The 17,683-nt window shown below is 56.8% G+C and overlaps 2 protein-coding genes and 1 long non-coding RNA gene across 6 annotated transcripts in view; 2 read left to right on the forward strand and 1 right to left on the reverse strand.

Moving 5' to 3' along the window:
• Positions 1-3,457: 3,457 nt before the first annotated feature.
• Positions 3,458-17,683, reverse strand: part of LOC149912006 (uncharacterized) — a 40,207-nt gene continuing 25,981 nt past the window's right edge. For both annotated transcript variants that reach the window (XR_016462607.1, XR_016462606.1), the window contains 2 exons: positions 11,882-11,995; positions 3,458-3,572 (listed from right to left, as the gene is read on the reverse strand). This is a non-coding gene — a long non-coding RNA (uncharacterized LOC149912006). The remainder of the gene's footprint in view (positions 3,573-11,881; positions 11,996-17,683) is intronic.
• LOC149912007 (uncharacterized) lies at positions 3,587-8,181 on the forward strand. Of its 2 annotated transcripts, XM_090132911.1 has the most exons (4): positions 3,588-6,314; positions 6,413-6,487; positions 6,571-6,809; positions 6,908-8,181. In XM_090132911.1, exons 1-4 carry the CDS (start codon positions 5,693-5,695, stop codon positions 6,947-6,949), a joined length of 978 nt encoding a protein of 325 aa, XP_089989037.1. In that variant the 5' UTR covers positions 3,588-5,692; the 3' UTR covers positions 6,950-8,181. The 2 variants fall into 2 exon arrangements, with proteins under 2 accessions (XP_089989036.1, XP_089989037.1); XM_090132910.1 differs by having other exon boundaries at positions 3,587-6,314; positions 6,571-8,181.
• On the forward strand, positions 12,904-16,584 carry LOC149912008 (uncharacterized). 2 transcript variants are annotated; one of them, XM_090132909.1, is made up of 4 exons: positions 12,904-14,717; positions 14,816-14,890; positions 14,974-15,212; positions 15,311-16,584. In XM_090132909.1, the coding sequence occupies exons 1-4, from the start codon at positions 14,096-14,098 to the stop codon at positions 15,350-15,352; spliced, it is 978 nt and encodes a 325-aa protein (XP_089989035.1). In that variant the 5' UTR covers positions 12,904-14,095; the 3' UTR covers positions 15,353-16,584. The 2 variants fall into 2 exon arrangements, with proteins under 2 accessions (XP_089989035.1, XP_089989034.1); XM_090132908.1 differs by having other exon boundaries at positions 14,974-16,584.

Below are 17,683 nucleotides of genomic sequence, written 5' to 3' on the forward strand. Positions count from 1 at the left end.
ATATTGTTGGGGTGGGAAATGACTGGGGTGAGAACTGGCTGCGGTGGGAGATGGCTGGCATCAAAAATTCTTGTACTCTGTAACTGCTGGCATTGGGGATGTGGGGAGGGGGAGGGAATTTTGTGGGGTGGCAATTCTGAGTGAGAAATTGTACTCTGCTACAATGTTACACTCCAAAATCGTTGGAAGTGGGAGGAAAGAATTACTGGGGTGGGAATTGGGGGGGCTGGGAAGTTTTTTGGAGGGGGAGGAAACTGTTGGTGGGAGGGAGCGGGGGGGTGAGAAATTGATCGGGGGGTGGGAAACTGATTAGAGGGTGGGAATTTTAGGGGGTGGGATCAGAAACTATTGTTAGGGTGGGAAATGGTTGGGAATATTGTCATTTATTTACTCTTTTGTACGTTTAACTATTAAATGGTTTGCATTCGCTTTGCTACAGCTCTGCCTGCAGTCGTTCATGCAGCACCAAAGCCCCCCCAGGCCTCCGTGCCCACCTCTGGGGATGTTGGGGTGGCCGCAGGGAGCCAAGAGCTGCAGCTCCTCCACACTGAACATCTCTAGCACAATCGCTGCTGTCATCATCTCTGTTGCCTTGTTTTGTTCCTGGGGAAGGAGATGGTCACGTACTGAGCAATGGGGGTGTTGAACTGGGGGCACTGGGCAGTACTGGTGGCACTGGGAGGTCCACTGCGGGGCACTGGGAGGCTAGTGAGGGCCACACACAGCACTGGGGTGGCTCCAGGCAGCACTGGGGGGCACTGAGTTTGCACAAGGAGAGTCCAGACAACGCCGAGAGGCAATGGGACCTTACTGGGGAACTGCAAAGAGCACCAGGCGGCACCGGAGAGCTTTGGACGGCACTTGTGGGGTTGGAGGGGGCTCAAACAGAACCCAGGTGGCACATTTTAACTAACCTCACTAATTTCCTCTTCTCCAACATCTCACCCAAGGCATTCAACAAGCCCTTTTTTCCATCGGGGGAGACTTTCTCCTTGGGGCTGACCTTCCGCCCCCACGCCCCCTCCCCGTGCTGCCTGTCTCTCCCCTGGGCGCTATGTTCCACGCATTCCCACCCTGATGCTCTCACTCAGTGACACGTTTGTCACCCACACGCTCACCATGGGTCCTGAGGAGGGGTGGCGGGTGTCCAGTGAAAGCAACCCCAGTGACAGCTCTGGCCCCGAGCCCTAGAAGACAGATCCTGGAAAACCACCCTCAGTGCTGCTTCATCTCATCACCTTGGCACTCCATTTGGGGGCTCTGAGGAAGCTAACTGCTTCCCCTGATGTTTCAAGCTGGTGCTACCCATGCCTGCTGATGATGCTTCACGCTCTGGCACAGCCGCCTGTAAAGCTTAAATCTGCTCTGCACCCTCGCTTAAAGTCACATCTTTTGCAACCAGTTCCAATACTCTCAGAAGTAGAAAACCAAAGGGACGTTCCAGTGGAACGGCACTAGCTCAAACACCTTCCCTCGCTGCTGCTCCCAGGACCCCCAGCACTCCTTTTGCCCCGCCTGCACAACGCTTCTTTCTCTGTCCGTGCGCTCCTGGCAACAGAAATTCCACCAACAGCCCTCAACAAAACTGCTCTCTTCCAAACACTCAGGGCATCTAACGAGCCCACGCGGCGGCTGCCAGAAGAGCAGCTTCTGGGAGAGACGGGGACACTGAAGGCAGTAAAGAAGAAAAGGGAAAAAAAAAGAGTCATTAAACAGCAACAAAACCTGAGAACATCCCCTCAGTTGGCTAGAGACTGCTCTGCAAGCACACACCTGCCTGCCACTGCTAACCAAGCAACCACCTCCCGGCCTTCGCTTCACAAGCAATCACCTGCCTGCCTGCCACTGCTTTGCAAGAACCCATCTGCCTGCCACTGCTTTGCAAGAACCCATCTGCCTGCCTTTGCTAAGCAAGCACACGTCTCCCTGCCTTTGCTTCACAGCCATGCACCTGCCTGCCTTTTCGAAGCAAGCATGCATCCATCTACCTGCCGTTCCATCATACGCACCTGCCTGCCTTTGCTATGCAAGCATGCACCTGCGTGCCTTTCCTAAGCAAGCAAGCACACCCATACCTGCCTTTGCCTCACAAGCACCTGCCCGCCTTCGCTTTCGATGCGTGCACATGCTTCCCTTTGCTCTGCAAGCACACACCAGCCTTTGCTTTGCACACACCTGCCTGCCTTTGCTTCTCAAGCACCTTCCATTCCAGGGCCTACAAAGACGTCTGTTCTCTCTTCATTACCAATGCCTCTGAGCACGCTGAAAACCAGGAGGAAGAGGCCATGATAGAAAGTCAGAGAGATTCCTGGAGCACAAGGGACCGTTTCACAGGAACAAGCTTCCCGCCGTCTACGGCGTCTACAATGTTCCACTCCTGTCAGCCAAGTCAGGGCTGCCCCACACACATAAGTCACTTTCATTGTTAACGCTCTCTCATTGCTAACTAACATCGTTAACTAGCAATAGGACTGGAGGGAATGGCCTCAATTTGTGCCAGGGCAGACTCAAGCTGGATGGTAGGAAATAGTGCATTTCCAAAAGTGTGGTCGGGCACTGCAAAGGGCTGCCCAGGGAGGTGGTGGAGTCACCCACCCTGCAGGTGTTCAAGGAACGGTTAGACGTTGTGTTGAGGGACATGGATTAGTGAGAGCTACTGATGATAGTTGGATGGTTGGACTGATGATCTCATAGGTCTCTTCCAACCTTGGCGATTCTAGGATTCTAACATCTTGCTAACTGGCCTACCGTGCCTGTTACCATCTTCCGAACCTGCTACTTCACGCTGGCAGACAAACTTCTCAGCTACTTTCCTCCCTGCCCCAATGGGAGGAAAGGCATCATCTCCACTTGACGGGCTGGAGCAGTAGCAAGGTGTACTTGTGAGTTTTTCAAGTCCCTTTTAATCCCCAGAGGGAAGAAAACTGCCCAAACAAAAAGCCTGCAGAGGGGCTCTCTCTAGGACACCGGTTGTCTCAGCACAGTTCACAGTTACTTACAATGCACACAGCACCTACAAAAGCATCACGCTCCAACAAGCAAGGAAAACAAATCCACCACGCTGCAAAGGGCCCCTAGCTCTCACTAGGTGACGCCTGCTCCGTGTACAGAGCACGCACAGAAACTGCACCTCAGCTCTTCCCCATTTATCCCCCCACCATTTCTACAGGCATTTAGAGGCACTAAATGTCTCTACATGGAAGGCTCGTGGAGAAGACAGGATGTACAGGAGATTTCTCACTTCTCTGGTGCGAGACACTGCTTCTCTAGATGAACAACATTTTTCAAACAAGCACCAACCAACCACTGTAACTAACAACTGAAATAGCATTTCCCCTGAAAAACAACAACAACAACAACAACAACAAAACAACAAAAGAACAGCCTGTCCAAAGACCTCTCCTCACACACTTGACAAAAAGGCCAGAACCATCATTCCATTTGCCAGGCTTACTCACAGAACAGCAGCCTTCCCTTCACCGTGCATCACGTGGACACAAACAGGCTGTTGGTGCACGGAAGGCAACTCCACCTGAGCATCTCACCACAGACGTTCTCTCCGCTCTGCTTTCCTGCAAAGATACAAGGAGAAAAGCCTCAGCTCATCCAAGCAACAACTGGAAACAACTCCAGAAAATTCTCCATTCCAAAGCAGTTCCTGGAGAGGTACAAAGGAGTCCGCCAAAGGGAACACGTGCTCACGCTGTGGCCTTCGGAGAAACACGCTGCCTTTGTGCTCCTGGTTCCTCAGGGCTCTTCTTCATCACCTTCTGGGTTTTCTTCTACAAATCTAGGCCCTACGACCTTCCTCCACCCCAAGATAAAGTCCAACACAGAGTTGCAGTGCAGAGACTGGATGCTGACAAGAGCACTAGAAGAGCAGAACAGGGGAAGAGCACGAACAGACAAGACTGAAATAAAGAAGAGCAGCAGAGAAGAAAAAGAAGAAAGGATGAGGGAAGAAAGAAGTGCAGAAGAAGAAAAGTGCAATAGAGAAAAAGATTGGATACAAGACAGCAAAGCAATGAGGAGATGAGCAGAAGAGGAGAAGAGCAGAAGAATAAAAGAGAGGATGAAGGTAAGAAAGACGAGCAGACGAGGAGAAGAGCAGAAGAATAAAAGAGAGGATGAAGGTAAGAAAGACGTGCAGACGAGGAGAAGAGCAGAAAGGGAGATGAGCCAAGACAGCTAAGGCAGAAAAGCAGAAAGGGAGAGGAGCTGAAGAGGACAGAATACGGGTATGGCAGAAGTACAGAAGATGGGAAGAGAGGACACGGGTCAGTGAGAAGTGCAGAAATGAAACAGAACGGAAGGGAGGAAGAGAGCACAGAAGACAGAGAAGGAAAAGAGCAGTAAAGTAGAAGAGCAGAGAGTGGCCAGAACAGAAGAACCGTAGAGCGCAAGATGTGCAAAGAGGAAACAGTTAAGTCAGAAGAGCGGATGAGGAGAACAAGAGGAGAAGAGAGGATACGGGTAAGAAAGAAAAGCAGAAGAGGAGTACAGATGCAGGAAAGGAGTCAGGACACAAGGAAGAAAGAACAGCAGATGAGCAGCAAAAAGAGCATAACACTCAGGGAGAAGAGCTGAAGAGTAGATGAGGAAGAGAGCAGAAAGGGGAAGCACGGAAGAGGGAAGAGCAGAAAAGACGATGCTGTCTCTTCTGTCCTCACTAGCAATGCCCCAAGAGACAGCCAAAGCCAGGAGAAAAAGTCCACGGTTTAAAGTTAGTGATGTTCTTCGAGGCACAAAGGACCAGTTCACAGTAACAAGCTCGGCATACGCTGCACGGGCACTGACTCATTCCTGCACTGTTCTCAGCTAAACCAGGGCTGTCCCACAGAAATCCCTCCTTTTCATTGTTACCATAGGTCTAACTGGCCTACCACGGCCGCTGCCACTTTCAAGAACTCGTAACTAATGCTGGCACTTTACACAGTCTTGGGTGGTGACGACTGGAAATCGCTTGGACGGGAGGGGAAACCATCCCTGGGGTGAGAACTCACTGCAGGGATGGCAAATCCCCACTGGGACGGGCAGACCCTTGGCAAGGAAGAGCACTGGGCTGCCAAATGCCCATCGGGATGGTCACTGATCATCGGGATGGGAAACAACTGGCATGGGAAGGATGTTTGGGTACGAAAAGTCAAACCATCGCAAGCCTGGGGGAAAGGGGCTGACCCCAACGGTCACGGAACCCCCCTGGGGGGAGGGGCTCCCCCAACTGCCACTCTCCAGCTGTCATGGCAGGTAAGGCAGCAGGCTCCCCCTGCTCTGACACTCCATCTGACCCCAATGCCCCAGATCTCACCCCAGGGCCCCAGATCTCACCCCTTTGACCCCAGATCTCACCCCAGGGCCCCAGGACTCACCCCTTTGACCCCAGATCTCACCCCTGTGCCCCCAGATCGCACTCCAGGGCCCCAGATCTCACCCCTGTGCCCCCAGATCTCACCCCAGGGCCCCAGATCTCACCCCAGGGCCCCAGATCTCACACCCGTGACCCCAGATCGCACCCCAGCACACCAGATCCCACTCCTCTCACCCGGATCTCACCCCAGTGCCCCGGCTCTCAGCCCAGCGCCCCTTCTGGCATTTCCCCACAGAGAGATTCCCTCGACGAGCGCTGACGGTGCCTCTGACACCCGACGCCATTTTCGCTGATGCGACTGTGCCGCCACCGGACCCCGCCTGGATGCAGCCCACCGTCCGCGGACCGATGCCGGTACCACCCCAACCCTCCCCTGTCCCCACTGCCACCTACCTGGCACCTCAGGCCTCTGTCTGGCCTGGGGGACCAGGTGTCTGGGGACAGGCAGCACAGCTCCCACCTGGGGGGCTGCCCCCAACCCCGGCTCAGCTGCCACCTGGGGGCCTGACCCCAGCTGCGGGGCTGCACTTACCGGTGCTGCTGCTCCTACCTGGGGGGCTGCACCCAGCTGTGGCTCCCCCCACCGCCCCTGCTCCCTGCTCGGGACATCCCCTGCTGGCAGGGACGCTGCTGCCCCAGCAGCCCATGGGGCTGTGGCCTGGGGCCGTGCTCCTCCACGGGGAGCCCCCGCAGCCCGCAGGCACCTGCCTGCCGCAGGCCCCCGCCCGCCCCGGCCCCCCCCCCGTTCTTTTGCAGGTACCCTCCCTGCAGCAGCAGGTGCTCCCCGTGCCCTGCACCCTGCCTGACACCTGGGAGCCGCCGATGGAGCCCTTCCAAGATGCCGTGGTGCTCTCAGAGGACCGGGGGCACCCTGCGCCCACCGACGTGTGCCCCCATCCCGCCACGGCTCCGCTCACCTGCAGCGCTGCCACGCTGGAACCAGGCGGTGAGTTGAGGGGCTGCGGAGCGGGCGGCACGCTGTCCGCACCGGCTGGCTGTGGGAAAGCTGGCATTGCTCCACTGGGGATGTTCTTGCTTTTCCAGCAGTGACAACGAGCGCAGACACCCCGGAGGACATCGCGGACGACATCGATGAGCTCCTCACGTGGATCAACGAGGGTGAGTTTGGGGGCAGCACAACTGGCGGGGGGGTGTTCGGGAAAGCTGGCTTTGCCCCACTGGGGATTTTCTTCCTTTTCCAGAAGTGACGGCCAACACAGGCCTCCTGGACGACACCGCAGACATGGATGACCTGCTCACGTGGATCAACAACGGTGAGTTTGGGAGCAGCACAGCTGATGGAGGCCTGTCTGCGCTGAGTGGCCGTGGGAAAGCTGGCATTGCCCCACTGGGGATTTCTTCCCTTTTCCAGAAGAGAGACCCAGGACCAACAGTCTTGCCGACGATGTGGAAATTGACCATTTGCTCACCTGCATTGATGGTGAGTTTGTGGTCTGCAGAGATGGCGGGTCCGTGTCCACACCGAGCTGGCGTGGGAAGGCTGCCATCATTGTTCTGGGGGATGTTCTGCTTTTCCAGAAGCAGCGAGTGCTCCGGACAGCTGCAAAAGTGAAGAGCTGATGCAGTGCATCACAGCCACGGAGCAACTGAGCTCAGATGTCTCCAGCAGCTTCGACTCCTGCTCTTCCAACGCAGAGCTGCCTGACTCCCCCAGGGCCAGCCGGGAGCTCAGCAACGAGACAGATGCTGAATCTGGGCTCCGCACCAACTCGCTCCGGCAGAAGACAGCATCCCCGGAGCTGCCCGTGCCGACCCCCATGGCAGCCCCAGCACCTCCGGCGCCCAGCACTGCACACCTGATGGCAGAGGTGCAGCGGAGGCAGCCCCGGGTGATTCTCACCCGCCTCGCACTGCCAAACCCACGGGCTGCCCCAGCACCACCGTCGCCCTGCACGGCACACCTGATGGCAGAGATGCAGCGGAGGCAGCCCCGGGTGATTCTCACCCGCCTCGCACTGCCAAACCCACGGGCTGCCCCAGCACCACCGTCGCCCTGCATGGCACACCTGATGGCAGAGATGCAGCGGAGGCAGCCCCGGGTGATTCTCACCCGCCTCGCACTGCCCCCCGGATGCATCTCCTGCCGGGTGGCGGCCAAACACCAGGGGGATGGCACTGAGACAGCCAAGCGCCCCGTGCCTCCTTTGCCGCAAACTGGACGGCTCCTGGAAGAGGCGCAGCAGGAACAGCCCCGCGTGGTTCTCACGCGCCTCGCACTGCCACCCGGATGCATCTCCTGCCGGCTGGCAGACAAGCACCACGGGGACAGCACCGAGCCACCCAGGTGAACAATGCCCGCCTGCACCACCACCAAACACAAGAGCAAAGGGCACAAGCAGCACGCTGGCAGCATCCCAGCCGCAAAGAGGAAGCTGCCGCGCTGCCAGGATGTTCCAGGCCACAAACATCGGCGCTAGGCAAAGCTGGCTGTGGCAGCACGGCGGCCAGCAGGAGCACTCAGGCTGGTTTCTTGGCACACTCCCGCTCCGGCCACTGTTGGGGTGTGATGGGCACCACTTGGTGCAGCAGGAGACGTGGCCGTAGCCGATGAATATGGCTCCCTGTAGCCCTGGGCTCCTCGCTGGCCCCCACGACACCCAGAGAGCAGTGGCAGCGTTCCAGGAGCACCAGCACCGGCCCCAGCCCTACCCTTCCAAAACTGCGCTGTCCACAAGCGGCGTCTTGGACTGGGGCAATGTGGGACTCTGAAGCTGATGGACCGCAAAAGTGTTGGACTGTCAAAGCTTTGGGCTGGGAAATGTTGCTTGGGGGGTGGGAAATGGTTGGGGGGCGGGAATGGCTGGGGGTGGGGAAGGGTTGGGGGTGGGAATTGCGAGTGGGAATGGGGGTGGGGAAGGGTTGGGGGTGGGAATTGCGAGTGGGAATGGCTGGGGGGAGGGATGATTGCGGGTGGGAATTGCGGGTGGGAATGGCTGGGGGGAGGGAATGGATGGGGGTGGGAATTGCGGGTGGGAATTCTTGGGGTGGGAAATGGTTGGGGGTGGGCATTCTTGGGGCGGTGGGATCTTTTTGGAGTGGCAAATGAAATGGCTGTACTGTGATATTGTTGGGGTGGGAAATGACTGGGGTGAGAACTGGCTGCGGTGGGAGATGGCTGGCATCAAAAATTCTTGTACTCTGTAACTGCTGGCATTGGGGATGTGGGGAGGGGGAGGGAATTTTGTGGGGTGGCAATTCTGAGTGAGAAATTGTACTCTGCTACAATGTTACACTCCAAAATCGTTGGAAGTGGGAGGAAAGAATTACTGGGGTGGGAATTGGGGGGGCTGGGAAGTTTTTTGGAGGGGGAGGAAACTGTTGGTGGGAGGGAGCGGGGGGGTGAGAAATTGATCGGGGGGTGGGAAACTGATTAGAGGGTGGGAATTTTAGGGGGTGGGATCAGAAACTATTGTTAGGGTGGGAAATGGTTGGGAATATTGTCATTTATTTACTCTTTTGTACGTTTAACTATTAAATGGTTTGCATTCGCTTTGCTACAGCTCTGCCTGCAGTCGTTCATGCAGCACCAAAGCCCCCCCAGGCCTCCGTGCCCACCTCTGGGGATGTTGGGGTGGCCGCAGGGAGCCAAGAGCTGCAGCTCCTCCAAACTGAACATCTCTAGCACAATCGCTGCTGTCATCATCTCTGTTGCCTTGTTTTGTTCCTGGGGAAGGAGATGGTCACGTACTGAGCAATGGGGGTGTTGAACTGGGGGCACTGGGCAGTACTGGTGGCACTGGGAGGTCCACTGCGGGGCACTGGGAGGCTAGTGAGGGCCGCACACAGCACTGGGGTGGCTCCAGGCAGCACTGGGGGGCACTGAGTTTGCACAAGGAGAGTCCAGACAACGCCGAGAGGCAATGGGACCTTACTGGGGAACTGCAAAGAGCACCAGGCGGCACCGGAGAGCTTTGGACGGCACTTGTGGGGTTGGAGGGGGCTCAAACAGAACCCAGGTGGCACATTTTAACTAACCTCACTAATTTCCTCTTCTCCAACATCTCACCCAAGGCATTCAACAAGCCCTTTTTTCCATCGGGGGAGACTTTCTCCTTGGGGCTGACCTTCCGCCCCCACGCCCCCTCCCCGTGCTGCCTGTCTCTCCCCTGGGCGCTATGTTCCACGCATTCCCACCCTGATGCTCTCACTCAGTGACACGTTTGTCACCCACACGCTCACCATGGGTCCTGAGGAGGGGTGGCGGGTGTCCAGTGAAAGCAACCCCAGTGACAGCTCTGGCCCCGAGCCCTAGAAGACACAGATCCTGGAAAACCACCCTCAGTGCTGCTTCATCTCATCACCTTGGCACTCCATTTGGGGGCTCTGAGGAAGCTAACTGCTTCCCCTGATGTTTCAAGCTGGTGCTACCCATGCCTGCTGATGATGCTTCACGCTCTGGCACAGCCGCCTGTAAAGCTTAAATCTGCTCTGCACCCTCGCTTAAAGTCACATCTTTTGCAACCAGTTCCAATACTCTCAGAAGTAGAAAACCAAAGGGACGTTCCAGTGGAACGGCACTAGCTCAAACACCTTCCCTCGCTGCTGCTCCCAGGACCCCCAGCACTCCTTTTGCCCCGCCTGCACAACGCTTCTTTCTCTGTCCGTGCGCTCCTGGCAACAGAAATTCCACCAACAGCCCTCAACAAAACTGCTCTCTTCCAAACACTCAGGGCATCTAACGAGCCCACGCGGCGGCTGCCAGAAGAGCAGCTTCTGGAAGAGACGGGGACACTGAAGGCAGTAAAGAAGAAAAGGGAAAAAAAAAGAGTCATTAAACAGCAACAAAACCTGAGAACATCCCCTCAGTTGGCTAGAGACTGCTCTGCAAGCACACACCTGCCTGCCACTGCTAACCAAGCAACCACCTCCCGGCCTTCGCTTCACAAGCAATCACCTGCCTGCCTGCCACTGCTTTGCAAGAACCCATCTGCCTGCCTTTGCTAAGCAAGCACACGTCTCCCTGCCTTTGCTTCACAGCCATGCACCTGCCTGCCTTTTCGAAGCAAGCATGCATCCATCTACCTGCCGTTCCATCATACGCACCTGCCTGCCTTTGCTATGCAAGCATGCACCTGCGTGCCTTTCCTAAGCAAGCAAGCACACCCATACCTGCCTTTGCCTCACAAGCACCTGCCCGCCTTTGCTTTCGATGCGTGCACATGCTTCCCTTTGCTCTGCAAGCACACACCAGCCTTTGCTTTGCACACACCTGCCTGCCTTTGCTTCTCAAGCACCTTCCATTCCAGGGCCTACAAAGACGTCTGTTCTCTCTTCATTACCAATGCCTCTGAGCACGCTGAAAACCAGGAGGAAGAGGCCATGATAGAAAGTCAGAGAGATTCCTGGAGCACAAGGGACCGTTTCACAGGAACAAGCTTCCCGCCGTCTACGGCGTCTACAATGTTCCACTCCTGTCAGCCAAGTCAGGGCTGCCCCACACACATAAGTCACTTTCATTGTTAACGCTCTCTCATTGCTAACTAACATCGTTAACTAGCAATAGGACTGGAGGGAATGGCCTCAATTTGTGCCAGGGCAGACTCAAGCTGGATGGTAGGAAATAGTGCATTTCCAAAAGTGTGGTCGGGCACTGCAAAGGGCTGCCCAGGGAGGTGGTGGAGTCACCCACCCTGCAGGTGTTCAAGGAACGGTTAGACGTTGTGTTGAGGGACATGGATTAGTGAGAGCTACTGATGATAGTTGGATGGTTGGACTGATGATCTCATAGGTCTCTTCCAACCTTGGCGATTCTAGGATTCTAACATCTTGCTAACTGGCCTACCGTGCCTGTTACCATCTTCCGAACCTGCTACTTCACGCTGGCAGACAAACTTCTCAGCTACTTTCCTCCCTGCCCCAATGGGAGGAAAGGCATCATCTCCACTTGACGGGCTGGAGCAGTAGCAAGGTGTACTTGTGAGTTTTTCAAGTCCCTTTTAATCCCCAGAGGGAAGAAAACTGCCCAAACAAAAAGCCTGCAGAGGGGCTCTCTCTAGGACACCGGTTGTCTCAGCACAGTTCACAGTTACTTACAATGCACACAGCACCTACAAAAGCATCACGCTCCAACAAGCAAGGAAAACAAATCCACCACGCTGCAAAGGGCCCCTAGCTCTCACTAGGTGACGCCTGCTCCGTGTACAGAGCACGCACAGAAACTGCACCTCAGCTCTTCCCCATTTATCCCCCCACCATTTCTACAGGCATTTAGAGGCACTAAATGTCTCTACATGGAAGGCTCGTGGAGAAGACAGGATGTACAGGAGATTTCTCACTTCTCTGGTGCGAGACACTGCTTCTCTAGATGAACAACATTTTTCAAACAAGCACCAACCAACCACTGTAACTAACAACTGAAATAGCATTTCCCCTGAAAAACAACAACAACAACAACAACAACAAAACAACAAAAGAACAGCCTGTCCAAAGACCTCTCCTCACACACTTGACAAAAAGGCCAGAACCATCATTCCATTTGCCAGGCTTACTCACAGAACAGCAGCCTTCCCTTCACCGTGCATCACGTGGACACAAACAGGCTGTTGGTGCACGGAAGGCAACTCCACCTGAGCATCTCACCACAGACGTTCTCTCCGCTCTGCTTTCCTGCAAAGATACAAGGAGAAAAGCCTCAGCTCATCCAAGCAACAACTGGAAACAACTCCAGAAAATTCTCCATTCCAAAGCAGTTCCTGGAGAGGTACAAAGGAGTCCGCCAAAGGGAACACGTGCTCACGCTGTGGCCTTCGGAGAAACACGCTGCCTTTGTGCTCCTGGTTCCTCAGGGCTCTTCTTCATCACCTTCTGGGTTTTCTTCTACAAATCTAGGCCCTACGACCTTCCTCCACCCCAAGATAAAGTCCAACACAGAGTTGCAGTGCAGAGACTGGATGCTGACAAGAGCACTAGAAGAGCAGAACAGGGGAAGAGCACGAACAGACAAGGCAGAAATAAAGAAGAGCAGCAGAGAAGAAAAAGAAGAAAGGATGAGGGAAGAAAGAAGTGCAGAAGAAGAAAAGTGCAATAGAGAAAAAGATTGGATACAAGACAGCAAAGCAATGAGGAGATGAGCAGAAGAGGAGAAGAGCAGAAGAATAAAAGAGAGGATGAAGGTAAGAAAGACGAGCAGACGAGGAGAAGAGCAGAAGAATAAAAGAGAGGATGAAGGTAAGAAAGACGTGCAGACGAGGAGAAGAGCAGAAAGGGAGATGAGCCAAGACAGCTAAGGCAGAAAAGCAGAAAGGGAGAGGAGCTGAAGAGGACAGAATACGGGTATGGCAGAAGTACAGAAGATGGGAAGAGAGGACACGGGTCAGTGAGAAGTGCAGAAATGAAACAGAACGGAAGGGAGGAAGAGAGCACAGAAGACAGAGAAGGAAAAGAGCAGTAAAGTAGAAGAGCAGAGAGTGGCCAGAACAGAAGAACCGTAGAGCGCAAGATGTGCAAAGAGGAAACAGTTAAGTCAGAAGAGCGGATGAGGAGCACAAGAGGAGAAGAGAGGATACGGGTAAGAAAGAAAAGCAGAAGAGGAGTACAAATGCAGGAAAGGAGTCAGGACACAAGGAAGAAAGAACAGCAGATGAGCAGCAAAAAGAGCATAACACTCAGGGAGAAGAGCTGAAGAGTAGATGAGGAAGAGAGCAGAAAGGGGAAGCACGGAAGAGGGAAGAGCAGAAAAGACGATGCTGTCTCTTCTGTCCTCACTAGCAATGCCCCAAGAGACAGCCAAAGCCAGGAGAAAAAGTCCACGGTTTAAAGTTAGTGATGTTCTTCGAGGCACAAAGGACCAGTTCACAGTAACAAGCTCGGCATACGCTGCACGGGCACTGACTCATTCCTGCACTGTTCTCAGCTAAACCAGGGCTGTCCCACAGAAATCCCTCCTTTTCATTGTTACCATAGGTCTAACTGGCCTACCACGGCCGCTACCACTTTCAAGAACTCGTAACTAATGCTGGCACTTTACACAGTCTTGGGTGGTGACGACTGGAAATCGCTTGGACGGGAGGGGAAACCATCCCTGGGGTGAGAACTCACTGCAGGGATGGCAAATCCCCACTGGGACGGGCAGACCCTTGGCAAGGAAGAGCACTGGGCTGCCAAATGCCCATCGGGATGGTCACTGATCATCGGGATGGGAAACAACTGGCATGGGAAGGATGTTTGGGTACGAAAAGTCAAACCATCGCAAGCCTGGGGGAAAGGGGCTGACCCCAACGGTCACGGAACCCCCCTGGGGGGAGGGGCTCCCCCAACTGCCACTCTCCAGCTGTCATGGCAGGTAAGGCAGCAGGCTCCCCCTGCTCTGACACTCCATCTGACCCCAATGCCCCAGATCTCACCCCAGGGCCCCAGATCTCACCCCTTTGACCCCAGATCTCACCCCAGGGCCCCAGGACTCACCCCTTTGACCCCAGATCTCACCCCTGTGCCCCCAGATCGCACTCCAGGGCCCCAGATCTCACCCCTGTGCCCCCAGATCTCACCCCAGGGCCCCAGATCTCACACCCGTGACCCCAGATCGCACCCCAGCACACCAGATCCCACTCCTCTCACCCGGATCTCACCCCAGTGCCCCGGCTCTCAGCCCAGCGCCCCTTCTGGCATTTCCCCACAGAGAGATTCCCTCGACGAGCGCTGACGGTGCCTCTGACACCCGACGCCATTTTCGCTGATGCGACTGTGCCGCCACCGGACCCCGCCTGGATGCAGCCCACCGTCCGCGGACCGATGCCGGTACCACCCCAACCCTCCCCTGTCCCCACTGCCACCTACCTGGCACCTCAGGCCTCTGTCTGGCCTGGGGGACCAGGTGTCTGGGGACAGGCAGCACAGCTCCCACCTGGGGGGCTGCCCCCAACCCCGGCTCAGCTGCCACCTGGGGGCCTGACCCCAGCTGCGGGGCTGCACTTACCGGTGCTGCTGCTCCTACCTGGGGGGCTGCACCCAGCTGTGGCTCCCCCCACCGCCCCTGCTCCCTGCTCGGGACATCCCCTGCTGGCAGGGACGCTGCTGCCCCAGCAGCCCATGGGGCTGTGGCCTGGGGCTGTGCTCCTCCACGGGGAGCCCCCGCAGCCCGCAGGCACCTGCCTGCCGCAGGCCCCCGCCCGCCCCGGCCCCCCCCCCGTTCTTTTGCAGGTACCCTCCCTGCAGCAGCAGGTGCTCCCCGTGCCCTGCACCCTGCCTGACACCTGGGAGCCGCCGATGGAGCCCTTCCAAGATGCCGTGGTGCTCTCAGAGGACCGGGGGCACCCTGCGCCCACCGACGTGTGCCCCCATCCCGCCACGGCTCCGCTCACCTGCAGCGCTGCCACGCTGGAACCAGGCGGTGAGTTGAGGGGCTGCGGAGCGGGCGGCACGCTGTCCGCACCGGCTGGCTGTGGGAAAGCTGGCATTGCTCCACTGGGGATGTTCTTGCTTTTCCAGCAGTGACAACGAGCGCAGACACCCCGGAGGACATCGCGGACGACATCGATGAGCTCCTCACGTGGATCAACGAGGGTGAGTTTGGGGGCAGCACAACTGGCGGGGGGGTGTTCGGGAAAGCTGGCTTTGCCCCACTGGGGATTTTCTTCCTTTTCCAGAAGTGACGGCCAACACAGGCCTCCTGGACGACACCGCAGACATGGATGACCTGCTCACGTGGATCAACAACGGTGAGTTTGGGAGCAGCACAGCTGATGGAGGCCTGTCTGCGCTGAGTGGCCGTGGGAAAGCTGGCATTGCCCCACTGGGGATTTCTTCCCTTTTCCAGAAGAGAGACCCAGGACCAACAGTCTTGCCGACGATGTGGAAATTGACCATTTGCTCACCTGCATTGATGGTGAGTTTGTGGTCTGCAGAGATGGCGGGTCCGTGTCCACACCGAGCTGGCGTGGGAAGGCTGCCATCATTGTTCTGGGGGATGTTCTGCTTTTCCAGAAGCAGCGAGTGCTCCGGACAGCTGCAAAAGTGAAGAGCTGATGCAGTGCATCACAGCCACGGAGCAACTGAGCTCAGATGTCTCCAGCAGCTTCGACTCCTGCTCTTCCAACGCAGAGCTGCCTGACTCCCCCAGGGCCAGCCGGGAGCTCAGCAACGAGACAGATGCTGAATCTGGGCTCCGCACCAACTCGCTCCGGCAGAAGACAGCATCCCCGGAGCTGCCCGTGCCGACCCCCATGGCAGCCCCAGCACCTCCGGCGCCCAGCACTGCACACCTGATGGCAGAGGTGCAGCGGAGGCAGCCCCGGGTGATTCTCACCCGCCTCGCACTGCCAAACCCACGGGCTGCCCCAGCACCACCGTCGCCCTGCACGGCACACCTGATGGCAGAGATGCAGCGGAGGCAGCCCCGGGTGATTCTCACCCGCCTCGCACTGCCAAACCCACGGGCTGCCCCAGCACCACCGTCGCCCTGCATGGCACACCTGATGGCAGAGATGCAGCGGAGGCAGCCCCGGGTGATTCTCACCCGCCTCGCACTGCCCCCCGGATGCATCTCCTGCCGGGTGGCGGCCAAACACCAGGGGGATGGCACTGAGACAGCCAAGCGCCCCGTGCCTCCTTTGCCGCAAACTGGACGGCTCCTGGAAGAGGCGCAGCAGGAACAGCCCCGCGTGGTTCTCACGCGCCTCGCACTGCCACCCGGATGCATCTCCTGCCGGCTGGCAGACAAGCACCACGGGGACAGCACCGAGCCACCCAGGTGAACAATGCCCGCCTGCACCACCACCAAACACAAGAGCAAAGGGCACAAGCAGCACGCTGGCAGCATCCCAGCCGCAAAGAGGAAGCTGCCGCGCTGCCAGGATGTTCCAGGCCACAAACATCGGCGCTAGGCAAAGCTGGCTGTGGCAGCACGGCGGCCAGCAGGAGCACTCAGGCTGGTTTCTTGGCACACTCCCGCTCCGGCCACTGTTGGGGTGTGATGGGCACCACTTGGTGCAGCAGGAGACGTGGCCGTAGCCGATGAATATGGCTCCCTGTAGCCCTGGGCTCCTCGCTGGCCCCCACGACACCCAGAGAGCAGTGGCAGCGTTCCAGGAGCACCAGCACCGGCCCCAGCCCTACCCTTCCAAAACTGCGCTGTCCACAAGCGGCGTCTTGGACTGGGGCAATGTGGGACTCTGAAGCTGATGGACCGCAAAAGTGTTGGACTGTCAAAGCTTTGGGCTGGGAAATGTTGCTTGGGGGGTGGGAAATGGTTGGGGGGCGGGAATGGCTGGGGGTGGGGAAGGGTTGGGGGTGGGAATTGCGAGTGGGAATGGGGGTGGGGAAGGGTTGGGGGTGGGAATTGCGAGTGGGAATGGCTGGGGGGAGGGATGATTGCGGGTGGGAATTGCGGGTGGGAATGGCTGGGGGGAGGGAATGGATGGGGGTGGGAATTGCGGGTGGGAATTCTTGGGGTGGGAAATGGTTGGGGGTGGGCATTCTTGGGGCGGTGGGATCTTTTTGGAGTGGCAAATGAAATGGCTGTACTGTGATATTGTTGGGGTGGGAAATGACTGGGGTGAGAACTGGCTGCGGTGGGAGATGGCTGGCATCAAAAATTCTTGTACTCTGTAACTGCTGGCATTGGGGATGTGGGGAGGGGGAGGGAATTTTGTGGGGTGGCAATTCTGAGTGAGAAATTGTACTCTGCTACAATGTTACACTCCAAAATCGTTGGAAGTGGGAGGAAAGAATTACTGGGGTGGGAATTGGGGGGGCTGGGAAGTTTTTTGGAGGGGGAGGAAACTGTTGGTGGGAGGGAGCGGGGGGGTGAGAAATTGATCGGGGGGTGGGAAACTGATTAGAGGGTGGGAATTTTAGGGGGTGGGATCAGAAACTATTGTTAGGGTGGGAAATGGTTGGGAATATTGTCATTTATTTACTCTTTTGTACGTTTAACTATTAAATGGTTTGCATTCGCTTTGCTACAGCTCTGCCTGCAGTCGTTCATGCAGCACCAAAGCCCCCCCAGGCCTCCGTGCCCACCTCTGGGGATGTTGGGGTGGCCGCAGGGAGCCAAGAGCTGCAGCTCCTCCAAACTGAACATCTCTAGCACAATCGCTGCTGTCATCATCTCTGTTGCCTTGTTTTGTTCCTGGGGAAGGAGATGGTCACGTACTGAGCAATGGGGGTGTTGAACTGGGGGCACTGGGCAGTACTGGTGGCACTGGGAGGTCCACTGCGGGGCACTGGGAGGCTAGTGAGGGCCGCACACAGCACTGGGGTGGCTCCAGGCAGCACTGGGGGGCACTGAGTTTGCACAAGGAGAGTCCAGACAACGCCGAGAGGCAATGGGACCTTACTGGGGAACTGCAAAGAGCA

Source organism: Phasianus colchicus, unplaced genomic scaffold (assembly GCF_987193195.1).
Source record: "Phasianus colchicus unplaced genomic scaffold, bPhaCol1.hap1.1 HAP1_SCAFFOLD_48, whole genome shotgun sequence".
Taxonomy (NCBI): Eukaryota; Metazoa; Chordata; class Aves; order Galliformes; family Phasianidae; genus Phasianus; species Phasianus colchicus.